At 40.7% G+C, this 19566-nt stretch overlaps 1 protein-coding gene across 4 annotated transcripts; it reads left to right on the forward strand.

Annotated features, from left to right (window-relative positions):
• Nucleotides 1-570: 570 nt before the first annotated feature.
• On the forward strand, nucleotides 571-18277 carry EDARADD (EDAR associated via death domain). Of its 4 annotated transcripts, none has more exons than XM_052700746.1 (6): nucleotides 571-671; nucleotides 4491-4549; nucleotides 7201-7240; nucleotides 9874-9962; nucleotides 12740-12785; nucleotides 15212-18277. In XM_052700746.1, the coding sequence occupies exons 1-6, from the start codon at nucleotides 641-643 to the stop codon at nucleotides 15586-15588; spliced, it is 642 nt and encodes a 213-aa protein (XP_052556706.1). In that variant the 5' UTR covers nucleotides 571-640; the 3' UTR covers nucleotides 15589-18277. The 4 variants fall into 4 exon arrangements, with proteins under 4 accessions (XP_052556706.1, XP_052556697.1, XP_052556716.1 ...); XM_052700737.1 differs by having other exon boundaries at nucleotides 586-671; nucleotides 4488-4549; XM_052700756.1 differs by lacking the exon at nucleotides 571-671 and adding an exon at nucleotides 777-905.
• Nucleotides 18278-19566: the final 1289 nt, after the last annotated feature.

A 19566-nucleotide genomic window follows, 5' to 3' on the forward strand; every position in this document is an offset into this window, starting at 1 on the left:
GTGGGCACGGCTCTGAGTGCTGGAGCTCAGGGAACGTTGGGACATCGCTCTCAGACAGAGGGTTTGGATTCGGGGCGGTGCCGTGTGGAGCCCAGTGTTGGACTCGATGATCCTTGGAGATCTCTTCCAACTCGGGATATTCTGTGATTCTGTTATGCTGGAAATGCCTGTAGTGTAAGAGAATGAACTTGATTTATCTGTCAAAACCAGTGCAGTGTACGACTGTTCCTGTGCAGTACTTCTGTTTATAAACTCTGTTCTTGCCATGTGCAGAGATATAGGTGAAATCCTAATGGAAACTACCACCTTTGTCTGCAGATAGTTAGCTGGCTGTGTGAGTATGAGCTCAGGAGAGAACAACCGATTTCCTATCGGTTACGTGCAGACGGTCACACTGCTTGATAGGTCACAATACCCGTCGTCTTTATCTTTTTCGTTCTGTTAACGAAACAAGAGTTTTCACACAGCGAAGCGCGACCCGCCCGCAGCAGGGCCGTTACGCCCCGGGAGGCCCCGCCCCGCCCGGCGCTACCTGCCGTGCCGGGCCGCGGCAGGAAGGGGGCGGCGCGCGGCGAGGCGGTGGCGCGCGGCGGTTCCGGGCACGTCTGCGGTCGACGCGCGTTCCTCGTGCTGCGACCCGATGGCCGCTCCGCAGGGCCCGCTGCCCCCAGGTGAGAACTGCAGCGGGGAGCCGGGAGGGAGGGGCGGCGGCGGCGGCTCTCAGCTCCTCCGGGTGAGCGACGGGCGCTGCTCGCGGGCGGTCCGTGGAGCCCTGCCGGGTCCGGGGGAATCGTGGATCTTGGGAGCCGAGCTGGGGAGCGCGGCCACGGCTTCTTTATTATTTTCCCTAAAAGAGTGGCGCTAGTGACTGCCTCCTCAGCTTCCCTCCCCCCGTCACGCACACGGTAATAATTTATCACATGTTGTGATGTGATTTAGAGCAACTTGTCTTGTCAAGCCTACTCCAGTGTTTAGTGTATTAGTTAGCATCTTAAAGTTGTTTGGTTTTTTTTTTTCCCTTTTTTCTTAGCTACTTTAAAAATACTAATCCCAGGCTGCGGGTGGTCTGTAAACCAGTGCTTTTCAACCTGTCCTACTTGTGGCACTTATGACTTCTGAATGCCTTCTCTGAAGTGTGCCTGCCTGACTGCTGTTCCTTACCTGTCTGCTCATGCAGCATCAGAGTTATGAGTAATTAACAGTAAACAACTGTGTACAAGTGCTGATTGACCCAGTGTTAGGTTTTTCAGGGACCTGGGTATTCTAATGTAATTTTCTGTACCTCTTTTATTCAAATCTGAAGTTCGTGTGCTCCATGCCAAAAGTGTTGTGTTTAATTGAAGGGTTTGTCTCTCTGATCAAAGCTAGTATAAGGGGAATCACTTTGGGCTGTACTGTTAATGTGTGCATGGAAGAAGCTGTATAGGCATGTGGCTGATTGACATGCTGAAGGTAGGCCTGACATACACTGTGGTTTGTGAACCTCCTCCTTCTGAAAGGTCAAAACTGTGAGGCCTCCCAGACCCACCCTTCAGGCTTCCTTGCCACACAAGGATGAAGGGCAGTTACAGGCTGGGAAATCGGAAAGTGTGTGCAAACACGCACATGTAAGTTTGTGTAAACTGAGGTACTGTTAACACTGGTAAGTGCCTGTGCCATATCCCCATTAGTCAGCAGCGGTATTGAGTAGGGAGAAGCTGTGCTGATGGGCATAAGTTGGCTGCTGCTGTTGGAAACTGGTTATGCTGGACAGGCTCAGGCAGAGAAGCTGTGAGGAGTATTGAGTGGCTGATCTGGAGGTGCTGGGAGCAGAAAGGATCTTTGGGAACAGCCACCTGGGGCAATTTCAGAGAATGGTGTGGAAGCAAATGTGGGCCAGTGGCTGTATGCTGTCAGTAATAGTGATTTGTTGACAAATCCTAGAAAATGTTGTTAGCAAGCTCTCTGCTGAGGTAAGTGTATTTACACGGTCTGCATTTGGGTAGTCAGTCAGGTGATAGATGTATTTCCTGTCAGCTTTTCAACATGCAAAACTGAGGGTGTTTCACATTTGAGATAAATAGAGAACTTTCCTCCATGCTGTTTCATGCACCTGTATCCAACTCTATGAATTGAGCTGCAGCCTGCTGGGGAATACAGTGGGGAAAGAGAGAGGGGGACACAGCATTTTAATTGCTTTATTCACAATTGAATTTTAAGTCTGTGGTTCTCATTATCTAGATGACCTCTTCCAACTCAAATGATTCTATGGTTATCCTATCAGTGATCAACAGAACTGTGGTTACTCACTGCAGGCAGTACATGGAGTATTTATTCTCGAGTACAAATATTCACATGCATACATGCCACCTGTAGAGAATGCTGAAACTTGGTAGTACTCAGCAGCCTAAAAAAACCCAGGGAAATGAAGAACTTGAAAACAAGAGGAAATGGATGTAAGTATAGGAAACACAATACGGTTTTTAAGTAGTATTTTTTTTTCAGGATGTATATTAATCAAGGAGGATGCAAAGCCACTGATTTTCAGTTACTGTGTTTGTGAGATCTAGAAGGCAGCAGTCAATGAGGAGCACTGCTCTGGTGCCCCTTGTAGGGTAACCCTGGAGTCTGCCAAGTCCTCATTCCAAATCTCCATATTCTCAGAGCTGCTCCCATTTGTTCAGTGCTTCACTCTGGATTGTGGAAATGAAAGAAATACCAGTGTTGTAATGGACTTTGCTGTCTTCTAGAGTTTGTAAGGGCAGGTAGGAGAGAAACTACAGGAGCCACAAAGGTTCACCAGGGTACGGAACTTAATGTGGGAGGGGGAGGACTACTTCCATCTACCTTGAGTCCCCTTAAATTACAAGGCTGAAAGCAAGTTTGTGGGGTTTTTTTTTTTTGTTGTTGTTAATTGTAGCCAAAGATCCATAGGCGGAGCTGTAAGGCCTCCAGAGTAAACTGATTAGAACAAGCATGCTTTGCCACTGCTTTCCAGGAAGGAGTCTTTGCTGGCAGTAGAGGAAACAGTGAGACTAGGGAAGTTCTTGGCTTCCCTTGGCTCCTGCACTTCCTGATTTGTCAGCTTTCCTTTGTGGATTGGGTTCCTCAATCTTCTCTCTCTGCTCCTGCTTCCTCCACAGTTCCCTGCTACCACAGATCCTGCCTAACTCTTCTGCTTTGGGCCCTACTTTCCTGCAGCACCTTGCTCCAGCTTGTCATTTCTGCTGTCCCAGTGTGATTTGTGCCCCTTCTGCATTCAAGTCAGGCAGTTTATGTTATCCCTAGCTGTCAGGGAAGGCTTTGCCACAGCATTTGCTGATCCCATGGTTCTGGAGCAGGGATTTCATCCCTCACAGAAAGGCCTTTACAGATGTTCAGTGTGTCCTGTGTGCAGAGGATGTGCTCCAGCTGTGCAGGGCTGACCCCTGTGGCTGTGAGCCCCTTGCTCAGGGAACATGTAGCCTTCCTGCGAGCTCAGAGCTCTGAAATGTGCAGAGGGGGGCTGGGCCCGCACCTGGAAACCCAGCTTGTGAGGCTGCATCCAAGAGGATGAAGGGAGAATGGCTCTATCCTGTGCCTTGTCTGCCTCTCTGCTGCCACCTTTTTATTTTTGGGCCTGTCCGTTGTACTGTCTCCTCTTGTCTTAGGTTGTTTTTGTAGCTGCTTGAGGCTGAAAACTTTCTGATGTGCTCTTGTAATGAGTGTAGAGACTTTCATGTTGAGAGTGACAGGAATGAAGATCCTATTAGATAATTTAAAATGCTTTTCATAGTTTTTGATAACATTATAGTTACCAGCTGAAGAGCTCTTCTGTGAGGAAATGTGATGAGGATGTTAAAGTGAAGGCATGGTATTGTGCATCTTGGCTTGAGCACTCTTGATCAGTACTTGGCAATTGTTTGTAAATTTCACTGTGGATGCAGGGGGTTGACTTTTCATGATTCACTTGCAAATGCTTTGAGGATTTATGTTTGTATCCTGTTGATGTTAATATAATTGAAGTTCATTATTCAATAGTATACAAATAAAAAACATTTGAGGTAAGCATTAATTATTAGGCTTTGTACTATAATCTACCATGTGTATTTGATGTACATTACAGTATATTTTGTTGCGGTGGGCTTGTTTTCTGTTTGAATTATGGCTTTAAGGGAACAACTGAGTATGGCTACTTGGAGAACAGAACTTAGCTTGTAGCAGATTTTCTGGGTTCTACTCTTTAGTACTGAATTGCTTTGTGAATGATTTATTTTTTCTAAAATTAATGTAGTCTTCATTTAACTCTATCTTTTGTTAGCTTTGAGTTGCATTTCTGTTTCATCTGTGTGCTAGTGTTTCTGATGTTTTCTAGTTTGTCGTGTTGTTGTATAAATTTGACACAGTGCACAGTGCATATAATGGCTGTCTAGCTGTGCTTTGCCTTGATCAGATAAATAAGCAATTCATGAATTTTCAGACAGGACAATTTTGAGGATTGTGCAGTAATAAAGTCATCTTATTTCCAGCAGATCATGCAACAAAAGAGCCAGTAGAGGATACAGATCCCAGCACTCTTTCCTTGACAATGGTATGTATTTCTGTTCTAACAAATTTAAAATCATTAGACCTCTCTACAGTTATGTTATGCAGATGTGATTAAAATATTTAAGAAACTCAAAATCATGTGTGTATATTTAGGGTAATCCTGTGTAATTAAAATAAAAATAGTAATAGATTCATAAGCTATTATAAATCCAGGATTGGTGCTGGCACTGGTGCTGTTTATCATTGTTGTAAGGAACACGGGCAGTGGGATTGAGAGCACCCTCAGTGAGTTTGTGGATGACACCAATCTGAATGGTGCAGTTGACACAGTGGAAGGAACAGATGCTATCCAGAGAAACCTGGACAGATGTAAGAGGTGGGCCCATGCCAACCTCAGGAAGTTCAATAAGACCAACTGCAAGGTCTTGCCATCTGGGTTGGGGCAATCCCAAGCACAGATACAAGTTGGGTGGAGAGTGGCTTGAGAGCAGCTCTGAGGAGAAGGATTTGGGGATGTGGGTTGATTAAAGACTGGATGTGAGCTGCAGGTACGCACTTGCAGTCCAGAAGGCCAGCTGTATCCTGCATTGCATTAAGAGTGATAGAGTGATAAGCAGGTCAAGGGAGGTGATTCTGCCCCTCTGCTCTGTTCTTGTGAGCCTCCACCCAGAGTACTGTGTCCAGTTCTGGGGCCCCCAAGGCAAGAAGGACATGGAGCTGTTGGAGTGGGTCCAGAGGGCTGGTGCACCTCCTCTACAAGGACAGACTGAAAGAGCTTGGGGCTTTTCAACCTGGAGAAGAGAAGGCTCTGGGAGGACCTTATAGCAGCTTTCTAGTACCTGAAGGGAGCCTACAGGAAAGCTGGGGAGGGCCTTTTTATAAGGGCATGTGGTACAGGATGATAGGAAATGGCCTTAAACTGGAAGAGAGTAGATTTAGGCTAGATATTAGGAAGAAATTCTCTACTGTGAGGGTGGTGAGACACTGGAACAGGTTGACCAACAAGGTTGTGAATGTTGCCCCTCCTGCCTCAGAGGTGTTCAAGGACAAGCTGGGAATTTGGGCAACCCGATCTTGTGGGGGATGTCCCTGCCTGCAACAGTGGGTTGGAACCAGATGATCTTAAAGGTCCCTTCCAACCCAAACCATTCTATAATTCTATGCTGAATTGGGCAGCACCAGTGAGCAGCCCAGTAATTAGCTAATAATCACAGAGAGCCGGTAGCAGCACTTTTTTCATTTTTAGAAAAAAGATTTTTGCTGACATTCTTTTGTCTGTATGGGTTAAGAGGGTAAGAAAATCCACTTAAGGCTTAAAATATAAATTGTATTGACTTATTACTCTTTCCTGTACCTATTTGTCTGATGAGTTAAGGAAAGGCATGATCAGTAATGATACCAGTGCCTTGCAGCAGACGTGGTAAAACCTAGGAGAGACCTGACAAGTGCTCTGTGGTGCATCCCCACTGAGTAACACAATTTATTACAAAGTTCTGATATATTAAAAATGCCAATAGTATGCTGAGACAAAGACTGTCTCAGGAATATGTAATTTGGTGCAGTTTTCTAAGAGTTCTTTTTAATGTTGCAATGGATTGCTTCCTCTGGGGAAAAATGGTGGTGCTGTGTAGCCCAGAGAACACTTTTCTAGTCTAGCAGATTAAAATGCTCTGATTTGTTTTATGGGTAGTAATTTAGCAGGCGATTGTTTTTCCTTGGTGTTTTCTTCCTGTTTTGAAGCTTTACTACAGGCAGTTCACTCCCTATTGCATAAAGGCAGGGGTCATAGTGAAGGAGGTGGATGTTAGGTCTACTAGCAGGTTATAACAGATGCCTGGAAATGAGTAGCTGTCTCATTAAACTCAATAATAATAGTTTGCTGTTGGTGTCCATTGAAAGAGGTGTTGAAATCTCTTGATGGGATGAGGTTCAACAAGACCAAGTGCTGAGTCTTGCACTTTGGCCACAGCAACTCCAGGTAATGCTACAGGCTTGGGGCAGTGACTGGAAGGCTGTGTTGGAGGCGTTGGTTGATGCTCTTCTGAATGTGAGCCAGCAGTGTGGCCAAGAAGGCCAATGGCATCCTGGCTTATATCAGAAATGGTGCTACTAGCAAGAGCAGGAAAGTTAATTGTCCCTCTGTATTCAGCTCTAGTGAGGCTGCACCTTGAGTACTGTGTGCTGTTTTGGGCCCCTCAGTGCAGGAAAGGCACTGAGGCCCTGCAGCGTGTCCAGAGAAGGGCAATGAAACTGGTGAGAGGTCTGGAGCGCAGGCTTTATGAGGAGTGGCTGAGGGAACTGGGATTGTTCAGTCTGGAGAAGAGGAGGGGTAGGGGAAACCTTATTGCTCTCTATAACTGCCTGAAGGGAGGTTGTAGTGAGCTGGAGGTTGGCCTCTTCTCTCATGTGACTGGTGATAGGACCAGAGGGAATTTCTTTTCTCATCTCTGTAATATCTGTATTGATTAATACCGTAGTGAATCAGGAATCCCTATTACTTTAGCATGTGCTAAGATCAGTGTAGTTAGTAGTGTTTCTGCCTAAGAAGGGCATTACTGTATCTGATTGTAGGCAGATCACCTAGTAGTAACTTTAGAGGTTAAGTATAATTATGCAGTTCTTACATTGTCCAGCAGAATTACACTTAAGATAACAAACATCTGTGTCTCTTGCTTTTTTTTTTTTTTATGACAGACTGAAAAATATCCTGTCCAAGACACTGGAGTACCTAAAGGTAAGTGCTATGAATTCTGTCTTTTAGGTTGTGTGTCACAGATACTTTTTTTTTTTTTCCTAGATGTTTATATTTTGAATGTAGTGTCACCTTCTGTATTTTAGGTCAGTTGAACATGTGTGCACATACACACAAATTTTTGTTTTTCTGCCAAAGTTTAGTCACAGCTCTCATCAGAAGATATAGATTCTCAGCCTGGAAGAAAAATACAATGGTGCTGTCAATAGAACAGTGTTCAAAGGATAGAGATCTTTGCAGGTTCTGTATTGCACTGAATTCAGTTGCTTGGCTTAGTTAGTGTCACCATCTCCATTATGGCTGCTTTTACATGTGGGTGTTTGCTTGTTTGGTGTGTGGTTTTTTTTTTTTTTTGTCATCCCAGTTTTACCATTGGCTTTTCTCCAGGGATTATTCTGTCAAGGTCTCTGTAAAGGAGCACTCTGGAGACACTTGCTGAGAAGTGTGGGACATACAGCATTAGGGTTAAAGAGAAGTTAGCGTGTTAGGCTGGGCTGCTTAAATCAACCAGCCAGAGAAAAGGAGAATCTTGTCAGCAAGTGTTCAGTGGAGCAGTAGAATGTGAAGGCTAATTTGAAATCATAAACTGCTTCCTGCTTATTTGCAGTCAGGTGGTTTGTTACTTCAAAGCTGTTTACTAACAAACTTCTCTGGCCATAGGAAATATTACACTTTTTAGTTCCATCCATGACATTTAGTCCCCCTCAGAATTAAATAGATAAATTCCTACAATTCCAATATTGTCAAATTTGTTTGAAATTCAGTATTGTATATTTTAAATATATTTAATTTAAAAATAAAAGCTGTGAAAGGAAGTGGAGATCTCAGTGTTTTTTGTGGGAATGAAATAGGCTTGGTATATTTTTTTTATTTTATATTCTGCTTCTTCTTATCAAATGTATAGAGGGCTAAGTATCAATACAGCATTTCCTCTTTAGAGTTGGAGGTGATAAAAATACCTCTTCTGTTTGTTTCTGGAATTTCAGGTTGTATTTTTTTAATTTATTTTTCAAAATGTTTTCAGTGCTATAGGTTTTGATATCAGTACCAGATGGCTCCTTAGGTGGTGTTTTTTTTCAGTTTGCTCAATAAGAATGAATTCTCATAACTATTTCTTTAAGAATACAGGCTGAGAAATATAAGCCTGTGAATTTAAAAGTGTCGCAGATGTGCAGACGTGATTCTGTAATGGTTTGCTACAGATTTAAGGTTTGAATATAAGCTTCACAGGCCTGAGGTAGTAGTAGTTTGTTCCCTTTTTTGGTCAGTTAATTTACAAACCATTTTGGGATCTAGCTTACCAAAGGTCTTAGCACCCTCTACTGATGATGAATTAAAGGTGGGTTGTGTCAGCTTTTCGTCTTGGAAAATTAGGCTTAATGTTTGTGTCATATTTTGACTATAATTCTGCTTCTGCTCAGATGTTGAACAAATTTGACAGATAATGTTTTGACACAAATGAATTGGATTTTGATGCCTATAGTCACCTTTTCGGGGGATTTCTTTTTATCTCTGGATCTACAGTTGAAAAGAGAGAAGATGATCCTTATTAAAGGTTTCCCAGCTGGCAGGGGAATGTTATTTGCTTTAAGTTTCAACATAAAAGATGAAAAAGAAGAAAACTGTGATTTCATTTTCTTACCTCCTCAAGTGTAAGGTTGAATTCTTTGATTCAGATCATATTCTTGAGTGAGATAAGGAAGTATGTTCTTCTTTCTGTTACCTGACACTCCAGAGATAATAGCTGTTCTTTTGTGAGATCTTACCACTTGGCAAACTGCAAAATGCTAAAAATAATGTCTTAGCTGTGGAGTGTTAAGGTGTCTATGACAGGTCTAGAATATAACCTTTTATAAGCTCTTGTTAATGGTTAGTAAGCACCTCACCTATGGGATTTGTGCAAATGGTTTCTTGATGAGAACCTTACTAAGCGTGTACGGAGAAATTTATCTGTTTATGTGAGGTTCACAAAGCTTGTGCATCCCTGCTACCACATTTTGAGGGCTGAAGTGAAGCTTGAAAGTGATCAAAATCTGGGTCATAGTGGTAGATGTGCTTTTCAATGGACTCCCAAGGCAAATGATAAAGACGTTTTTGAGACATTTTGGTGCTTCAGGAAATTGCTGTGTAGTAAAGTAGGATGAGCCTAATTCACAAAGGAGCAGAAGACAAACGTTTGTGTAGTACATATTTCAACAGTGATTATTATAAATGTGATCTGAAGAGCAAAGCAGAAAGGATTATATTGGTTTGTAACAGCCTTCTTCAGCCTGCCTTGATGTATTGGCTTGGTTAATATTCTCTTGGTACTGCTCCTGGTCAGCTTCCTGAAAGAACATAATTTTGGCCACAGAAATAATGTGCTGGTTGTTTTTAAAACACTGATACACTAGTACTTATCTCCACAGAATTATTTTTCTTAACACATGTGTTCATGACTGTTGCAGCTACTGCCAATTTATTGTTTGGGGCTTTTTAATCCTGCCTTTCCCAGTGACTGAGCAGAATGTGGAGTTAAATTTTGCATGCTGGGCATCTGTAATATATGGTTAATAGTCTTACCACATATCTGTATCTGAGTGTGGAAGACCAGTGTTTTACAATCTTTGTCTTAGATGAGGAATACCAAACAGATCAAGTTACATTGGAAATTGCATCTGTGAACATCAGGAGTCTTACGTCAGATTCTGGCCTAGTCCAGCAGGTAAGAAAAAAATTGTACTGAATGTGAATTGTTATTGCTGTTAATTAAATACATATCTTAACAAATACATTTTCAGACTGTATGTGGAATGTGCAGAATTACTCAGTAAAAGGCCAGAAATCAGCTCTCTTTTCCAGTGTTCAATGAAGTGAGCTTTTGTGGATAAAAGCAACAAAAGGATATGTAGTAATTAATGTTTACTTTGTTTTGTAACTAGGTTTTGATTAGTGTGTAGATGCTCTTGAGGAGAGCCAACACAGAGTTTAGGCTTTGTCATGCATGTTCTCCCTCTTCCCTGATGAAGATAGAGCCAGGACACAGAATAAGGAGGGAAAATCCTGGGCTTTGGACTCCTGTGTTTTGCCCTAGGGAGGCACGTGGTTGTTCTGCTTTGACTTTGGGACATTGCTTGATCCGTACTGAAAACTCTCCACTGATTGTGAAGTCTTAAGCTGCCGAACAGTGGGCAATGTTGAGCAATCCCTACCATGGTGCTCTGTAGTGTAGGCATCTTTCAGATGACTGTTATTTGCTGAATTTCAAATTGATTCTCTTTGGGTTGAAGACTTGGAGGAGATAAATGAGTGAGCATTGTTCAGCAAAAAAAAGGAGCTAAAAGGAGCTCCTTATGCCAGAGTCCCAGCTGACTTTCATCAAACAAACATGAGTTTGGTATGCATTTCACAGATGATGGAGGTAACTGTCTAACTTCCATCATCAAGAAGAGAGCTTCTGTTGCCCATATACAGTCACTGTAAATATATTTCATCATACTAGGCTGTTAATAGTTCTACCGAGCTGGAAAACTTTCTGCTTATCTACATACTGTGCACAGGTTTATAGCTTTGATTAAATGTGTAAAAGTTGATGGGATTTTGGTTGTAGGCAAAAAATTAGTCATGCCTAATGTGCCTAATTTTATGGGCAGTGACAATACATTGTCTTATTTCAATTACATTACAAGAATGCAATCTTCAATAATCCTGAGGGCATACAATTTAACAAGTGTGTAATAACTGATCAGTAAAAATACCAATTTGGGGAATGGATGACAGAAGTGAACATCGTGTATATTTTTGTACTTCTTGCAGTACTAGCTGCTCCTGTTATCTTTTTTGGTAAGATGTGAGTGTAGTGACATCTCTTGAAGGTTGTTAGGTCTTTAGGTATTAGCTTTCACCATACAGTTTTGAATGCTCACGAGCTCACAATGTCTGGGAAAGTTCATTGAAGCTCAGAATAGCACTTAGCAAACTATTTGAAAAATATCCTTTTTTTCCTTTTTTCTTTTCCCCCACCTTTGGTTTTGTTTGTTTCTTTATTCCTCTTCAAACAGAGGCTGATCTGTGATGGGTAACTCTCCAAATAAACTCTTCTCCAAATAAATTACTCTTTGGGGGATTTGTTCCTCATGACTCAATACTTCTGCTTCTAGAGGAATTTGAGGAAATTGAGACAGTGATTATAATCATCATTTTTCAGATCCATTTTTTTTGTCCTTTCCTAACCAGATCTTCAAGTGACTTGGAGATAGTTTACTTTTTTGTAATTGGACTGTGCCTGTATATGTATCCAACAGATGAACTGAAAGTTCCTGTGTTCTATTTTTAGGGGATTTCTTAGTGCTGAAGGTTCATCAGCTAGGAATATAGAGTACTTATTACACTTTATTGTTACAGTTGACTTGTGTTTGCACGCACAGCCTGCAAAATGCTAAGAAGCTTGCTGTGATAGTTAGGAAGAATGATGCAATATGAAAATCAACATTGCTTTATTGCAGTTATCTGAGGGGAAAATCCCCTCCTGCTTTCATCTTTAAATCCTCAGTAGAAGAAAGCTATTTCATCTGGTTCCACACCCGCATAGTTAAAGTAAGCGCAGCTGCAGTTTCCTATAGTCTAGGATCAAGCTGCTGTCCTTTCAGTTTTTATACGTTGCTTTGTGAGTTGTAGAATTGAAGTTGGTACCTGTGGTGCAGTCTCAAGCTGCTAAATATTGTCACTGTGTTTAAGTAGAGTGGTGTTTGCTTCAAACAGGACAGTGGTTAGATGTGAGCTGGCAGAAATCTTCAAGACCACCTGCTGTCTAGAAAAGTAGGAAAGTTTTCTATGAATGTCAAGAAGTTCATAAGAAAGCTCCTCCAGTTTCAGTAGACCAGTGGAACATTCCCTTCCTGTTTTATGTTCCAAGTAAAGATCTCAGATTTTTTTTTATTACAAAGCATTTAAATCTTCTTAAGCAAACTATGAGTTGTTGGGCAGCTTTGTCCACATCACTTAAAAAGCTACTTTTTTGTGTACAATGTTAGCAACTTTTCATGACTGTATACAGGGAGGTCATTTCATAATTGTTGGTAAATGCCCAGACTATCATTTTTCAAATGGTGAGGGCTGTAATTGGTTTTGAGTTAATCATCAGTCAAATGTAGGAAACTAATCAAGAATGAAAAACGTGGACAGGAAGAAAGGGATTAAGAGCAAATTATTCAAAAGGTGTAACCTCATAGTATATGATCAAAAAGGATGACACTGTTCAATAGATAAAAATGTGAGTGTTGCTTTGTGAGGTAAAATCATAAAAAAAATGCTATCTAAAATGGCTACACATTGTTAGTAATTTCTCATACTAGGTAAGTATTCTATCTGACTTTATCAAGTAGCTTGGGGATTCTTCTATGGATTCTTCTATGTAATCTCCTGACACTTAAAAATGAGCCCAATAGTTACTCTGGTGTTCAAGTGCAGTGTTTTGATTTATGTTTGTTCTTTGCTTTGTAGCCAGAAGACAAGGACACTCAAAACCATTCTGACAAATCGCTTTCAGGTAATATGTCAGCTTTACTGTTCTACATATTTTATTCCTACATTTTCTTTGAAAGGACTTTATTAAAAACTGCTACGTGTCATAACCTAGAAGTACCTGTGTAATCAATGCTCGTGGCACTCCTTTCATTACCACTGCCTTTTATAGATACCCCTTTGTTCTAGAAGGGGAGGCAGTCAATAACACAGACCATACAAAATGAGTAAGTTACTCTGACCAAATGCACCTAGTGCAGCCACCTTCAAAGGAAATCTGAAAGCAGCTATTGAGAGAGCAGAGGTGGGGGTTTATCGTGTAGTGTTTTCAGCTTGGCTGGGAGTTGGTGGCTGATACGCAGCCCCGTTGATATAACAGTGAACAACTGAAAATTAACTTTCTGTAAAACAAGAAAAAAAAAAATAGCTTGTCATATAACATTAGGATTGTGCTGGTAGGTAGGTCGTGTGCTCTGATACAAGACATCCTTGGAAAGCAGGATTCTCTGTAACACTTCTGATAATCTGGTACAGCACAAGAAGCAGGTTGGTTCAGTTTTGTTTACCTTTAATTGGTGCCCTTTGCTTTCTTTACCCCTTCTTCCCTATTTCTGTGGGAGGATAAAACATACTCTGGCATCCTTGCAAAGCGAGTAAGATGAAATTCAGATAGGGTGTTTTTGAGTTACATTCATTTTGCCTTGTTTAAGTAAATCCTATTATGAGTGAGTCCAATAAATTTTGTCTCACTTCAGTGAGTGCTTAAGATGCACAAGAAGAGCAGAATTGCTGATATTAAAAATTTCTTAGAGAACAGCTGTGAGGGCTGTGGAAAACCTGGGAGCAAAGATGTTGCCAGAACATTTTTCCCTTTAAAAGGGAACCTGAGCATTTGTATGAAGTTATTTGTCTCCAACAGTGTTATTGCTGCACGTCTGAACTTGCTGAAAACATCAGAAGCTGTCTTTAGCCTGCTTAAAAAGAAGGCTTACGAGCAGCATTACAAAAATAACAATAGCCTGTTCTTCTCTTAGGGAAAAAAAAAGAAAAAATGTTTACAGATGCTCCGTTCACCTTAGTTGCTTTAATCAGCACTAATATTCAGCATAAAAAGTGACCTTTTGAAGGTCTTTCTGGAAATTTTGCACAATTTTACAGTTAATGCAAATGGAGCAAAAAAAATAAAATGAACTGATGCTGTTACCTGTTAGATTAGGTGGCACTGATGGCCAGATTTGCTCTTTTCCAGAGATATTGTTAAAGTCTCTCAGACCAGCACTGATCCAGGATCAGTGTCGCTGTTTCCATTATCACTTGACACTGAAACACTGTCATTGTTGTTCTTAATCTGTTTGTTTACATCAGTTTTCTTGTTGCTGCATTCTTTTTTCAAAGGGTTTCATCCCAAGTAGGACTAATTACTTTGCCATTTCAGGCTGCACAGATGAGGGAGGCCAGGACTTTTAGGAAGTACTTCTAGGCTGCGTTCATTACCTGCTGCTCTTTGGATGTACCAAATTCTCCCTGCATTCAAAAAGGAGCTCGTTAAGGTCATATCTACAGTCAGAGTGCTGAAACAATGCCTTAGACTACTGCAGTACTAGAGATCTTAGTATTTAACTAGAAGCATGATTAGAAATGTTTATATATATATTTCATTTACAGGTTAGTAGTATGTAATATATAATATACAGATCTGATAGGACTGCATTGTTCTCAGTGCTAGGCAGACGCTGTTGTGTGTGGGAGACCTCTAAATGGCAGTTCTTCATTTGATGCAGATTTTGGAACATATCACCACCTACTTCCAGTATCTTGGTATTCTTATTTTTCTCACACGTGGAGGAGTATGTGCTCTATTTCTTTCTGTAATGTACACTCAGAATAGGCTTGCTTAGTAGAGCAGAGGCAATGTTATTGTAAGAGCTCTTACCAAACAAAGGAACATATTTCTATCTTGCCGCTGTGTTAAGATTCTCCTGGCACAAATATTTAGTGGTGTTATAAAAGCAGCAGTTCAGAAATATGAAACTTTTTTCCTTTGTCCTGCAACATATCTATACAGGATGTGCATAATCTGCATGTATTCTTGTTAGTGACATATATGGGGGTCATGGCAGACTAAAGGATGGAATGTAGCTAGCAAAAAAAAAAAAAGGGGGGGGGCAGTACCCACACTTAAATTGCACAGTGTTTATAGAAAAGGGAGAAATGTGACTCTTTCAGAAGTACTGTCCTTTTGATTATTACCCATTATTAGCAAAAAAAAAAAAAAAAAGTGTTAGGAAATTAACTTCATGAGGAAAAGCAGCTGCATGTCAGTATTCTGACTTCTTCAGAAATGATTCATGGGATTATAATACTCTTCAAACTTTTGTGCTTTTGAATTTCTTCCAATTAAACCACAGCAGTAGATCCTAACTTCTCTCTATATGATGGTTTTAACTACAGATCTCAAGAAAGCCTGCAAAGAAAATAGTACCTGCTCCTTGTGCTTGTTCCATGCACCGACCATCAGTGACATGCTCAATGACGAGGACTTGTTGTACACAGTGAGGCTAAAGCTGGATCCCTGCCACCCAACAGTGAAAAACTGGAGGAATTTAGCAAGCAAGTGGGGGATGACTTACGATGAATTGTGTTTCCTTGAACAGAAGCCTCAGAGTCCCACCTTGGAGTTTTTGCTACGAAATAGTGACAGGACTGTGGAGCAGCTGATTGAGCTCTGTAAATTTTATAAGAGAATTGATGTTGTGAAAGTGCTACTGAAGTGGGTGGAGGAGGAATGGCCCAAGAGAGGAAAAAGAAGTTACCAGAACGACTTGTAGGTCAAAGAAAGTGTTAGTTCCTGCTTGTTATATGTTGGGACTAGCTGCAACTAGTAGATGGGAAGTTTCTCTTGTGACAGAGAGACAGTCTGTGCTGGCAGTCTGTATACTGTGTAAGCTTTTGTACTGTATACACATATATATGGTCTGTGCCCTCAGGGTTGTAAAGGTAACCTTTCAAAAGTGGGTAGAATAATGCAGGTTGTGTTTTTGAGTCTACAAACACTTATTTTCTTCGCTGCTGTTTGTAGGCTTCCTAAGCAGAAGAATGAAAAAGCCAGACCACTGGTATAATTGCAGCAGTTGTGAGCCATGTCAGTCAGTTGTGTGTTGTTGCTGCTGGGAAAGCTGCAATTAGAAGGCAAGTCTCTTAGCTTTTCTGATAGCCTTTCCACAGTTTTTGTGTTCTTCCTGCTAGAAGACGAGAGCATATTTCTTTTCTTTCTAGTTTTTAAGCTTTATGACGCTGTATTTGGCACAGACATGACTTGATTGTCCAAGCAGCAGTTTGGATTTCCATGTTTGAATTAACTGAATGTTTGAACATCGCATTCAGGCAAAATTAAATTGAGTCTCTTTTTACAAACAGGACTAGATGTTAAAATAATTGCATGTTTCTACATCATAGGGTATATTTCCTATGGAGAAATCATCTAGTTCAGAAATACTTTCCAGCCCATAAATGCCCTTCACCCAAATAAACTAATTCAGAAAACCCCACCACAATTAAAATGCTTTATAATTAAAATTAGTTTCCATAGTTTTGAATAATCTGTTCACTCTGAGCATTCCCTGATATTTTGCTCAAATGCCTCTCATTTTGCAGTATGAGGCGATAGGGAATGTCTCACCCACAGTGTATCCTTAGTATCAGAACAAGTGTAACTTCCTTGTTCATAAACTGGTTTTCTTCACAGCTTTCCAGTTGCCTGATCTACTTTCTGTCCTATACCAAAGTGGTTGTACACTTCCATGAAAGTAGACCAAGTTTATGTATTGATTAAAGCCACCGTAGTGGGAAATCCGCAGGTGGATTTGCCTACAGATCTAAGTGGATGGTCATTAAAGCACCTCTGTTGGTTTAGACTGATATGTATCAAAGGCTGTTGATACACTGAAATACACTGTTTACAATGAAGATATTTCTAGAATTTTGTTACCATTCTTTGGTATTCTAAGGGTTTAAAAAAAATACTGAAAACTGAAAAATCCATTGTATAATAGGCTGTATAAAGTACTTATTGCTGAAATGCCACTTACACCAATGTTGTTACTTAAATATTTCTAGCTGTCACCCTTACTAAAGCATCTCAGATGATACTAATATGTACATGGATGCATGTAATGTAGCAGTGGTGAACAGTATGTCAAGATGCTGGGCAAAACTAGAGTGGGGCATGGATGATGTACTGTTCACTTCGCCCACGTAGGAATTAATGGCACAGCTGAGGAAAGTCTGTCAGGTTGCATTCTGAGTTTCTTATAGGTACTGGCACAAAAGGTTACTGAGGAGTTAAATGTAAAGACTAACTTTTGGTTTCAAACACCAGTTAGTTCTGGGGATGATCTAAATTGGCTTTTTTGCAGTGTCCTCAAGAAACTGAAGATCTAGTTGCAAGGTAAGAGGGGTGACCTACAGTTGCTGTTTGAGGTTTTTTTTTTTTTTGTAAAGATTGTGGGATACTGGAGTTTTGACAACTATTTGTATATAACTTTAATCATTCCTCAGAAAAGCTGCTACTCTTCAGAACAGTGTTTTCTAGCCATATTTTTAAAGTGGAAGATTTTTTGCTCTGTTTTGAAGGGGCTGCAGTTCAAATGCTTCACTTTCGTTGTCTTCGGATGGAGTCTTCTGGTAGATGTGTGAACTCTTGCTGCTCATCTTCTGCCTTTAGTTAGGGGTTCTGGAATCAGCTTTAAGGATTGCTACTGTGGCTAGGATCTCTGCTAGTTTCAATTCGTACAGAGGTATCCACTGTGTACATGCAGATTGCCCATATGCAGCTTGTACAACATAATCCCTGTACCTTGGGCCCACCGCATGCATGGTTTATGATCATGTGTCTGTGTCTTAAGAAGCTCTTATGAGTGATGAGGACTGGCATGTCTACCCACAGCTTTTTCTCCTCCTGTAACCTAGTACAGTTATATGCACGTGGTAGTGCAGTATGCTTTGCTGTGGACGCAGTCCATTAAGGAATCTAGCTGAAGCCCTTATGATGGCTCACAAATGGGAACACGCATTGATGCAGTATCACTTCTGAATCAGGAAGTCCAACTGAAATCTACTCTTTTCCCTGTTTTCTGGCTACAATTTGTAAGCTTTTGAACAAACACTGTTGCCTGGTGGAAGCTAATTCTGATCCTCTGGAACTCTTGAAAAATCAATGTCAGCTGCAAGGATTCATATTGAAAATAAAGCTGCTTTTGAGAGTTTATATGAGGGTTCTGTGTGAGTTCAGCACTGAAGGCTGAAAGCGTTAGCATTTATCTTCATCACACACTGGATAACTCATTTGTATACTTGAAATATTTTTTCACCTTTGTATGGCATGAATTGAGGTGTACACAATTTTTTTTAGTTTTGTATCTATTTACAAGATACTGAGTCTGAGTGTTCACTTTAAGCATTCTTGTATCTTCTGTTATAATGTATACTATGTTTAGAAAAAATATAGTTTATCAGTAACTTTATTGTATTTGTTTTTATTTCTTACAGCTAGGAAAACAGCTGTGTTCTTTCTCATCGGTCACCTTGGAACTACTGAACTATCAATTAGTAGTGCTAAGTAAAAGCATTGTAATATGCAGAATCCATAGATTTTTAGAGCACTTGTGTTTGGAACAGATACTGCCAAGGAAGATATATTTTCATAAAGGAAAGAGAAAAAGAGTATGTTGTGATAAGATGTTGAACAAGGCTGCTTATCTAGAAAACTTGCAGTGGTTACTAAAGAGAGGTATGACGCCTACACTGGGGGAACTCTCTCTCTGAATTAATAATTAAACTGATAGCAAAAGCTGGATAATTGCATGTACACTGTAAAGATTCTGCTGGACTTTTAATTTTATTCCATTATACCTTTCTCGTATTCCCACATTAGACCTGCTCTCCCTTCATGTTGTGATTTTTGGTTTTTGTTTTTGTTTTTTTTCTGCCACCTATACCTGCAAGATGTATGGTGTATAGATATGGCCCTTTCCACCCATTTTAGGTTTAGGAAGATGTCCAAACTTCTGCATTCTTTTCATTCCTACAGCATTAACTGTGTGCACACTAACTGTTCTCCAGCAGCAAAGGTACAGTGCTCCAGGAGCCTTTAGTTTTCCTGTGAGGCCGGCTGCGGGGTATCACCAAAAAGAGTGACAGAATCCAGTTGCCTTATTCACTACATGCACTTCCCTGTGATCTTTGGATGAGAGTGCAAAATGAAGTTTTGAGCTGTCCTTTGGAAGACTATTGTAAAGAACAGGGTAGTCATGGGCATGGCATGGCCCCAGGTGTTTGCTTGGAAGCATTTGTGCAGAAATGCTCAAATTCTCTTCTTCCTGAACTACTGTGGTATACTGCAGAGCTGCAACTTAAGTCAATGAGGTATCTGGTTCAAGGAACCTCATTTTTCAGTTTCAAACTGACTGCCTCCCACACTTGCAAGTCAAGCTGTGAGCAAGTGGAAAAAATGTAAGTTCTGCCTTATGGTAGTGTAAATTGTGGTAACACTGTTGACATGTGGCCACACAGCTGAAAATTATCAGGCACAGCAGAATTGTTTAAGCAAGGTCAGAGAGAGTGCATGGCATTTATAGTAACTTAAAGATCAGTCTGCTTCTGTAGTTTTTGCAGCATATTATGTTCTCCCATCCACGAAGAACTGATTTGTTATTTATAACTAATTTTAACACATTTTGTAAGTCTTAAGTTTTGGGTCAGTATTGGACGGTGGGTCAGAACACTATGAAATGAGGACTTGGGCTTGT

The sequence above is a fragment of the Tympanuchus pallidicinctus genome, unplaced genomic scaffold (assembly GCF_026119805.1).
Source record: "Tympanuchus pallidicinctus isolate F22 unplaced genomic scaffold, pur_lepc_1.0 scaffold1, whole genome shotgun sequence".
Classification (NCBI taxonomy): Eukaryota; Metazoa; Chordata; class Aves; order Galliformes; family Phasianidae; genus Tympanuchus; species Tympanuchus pallidicinctus.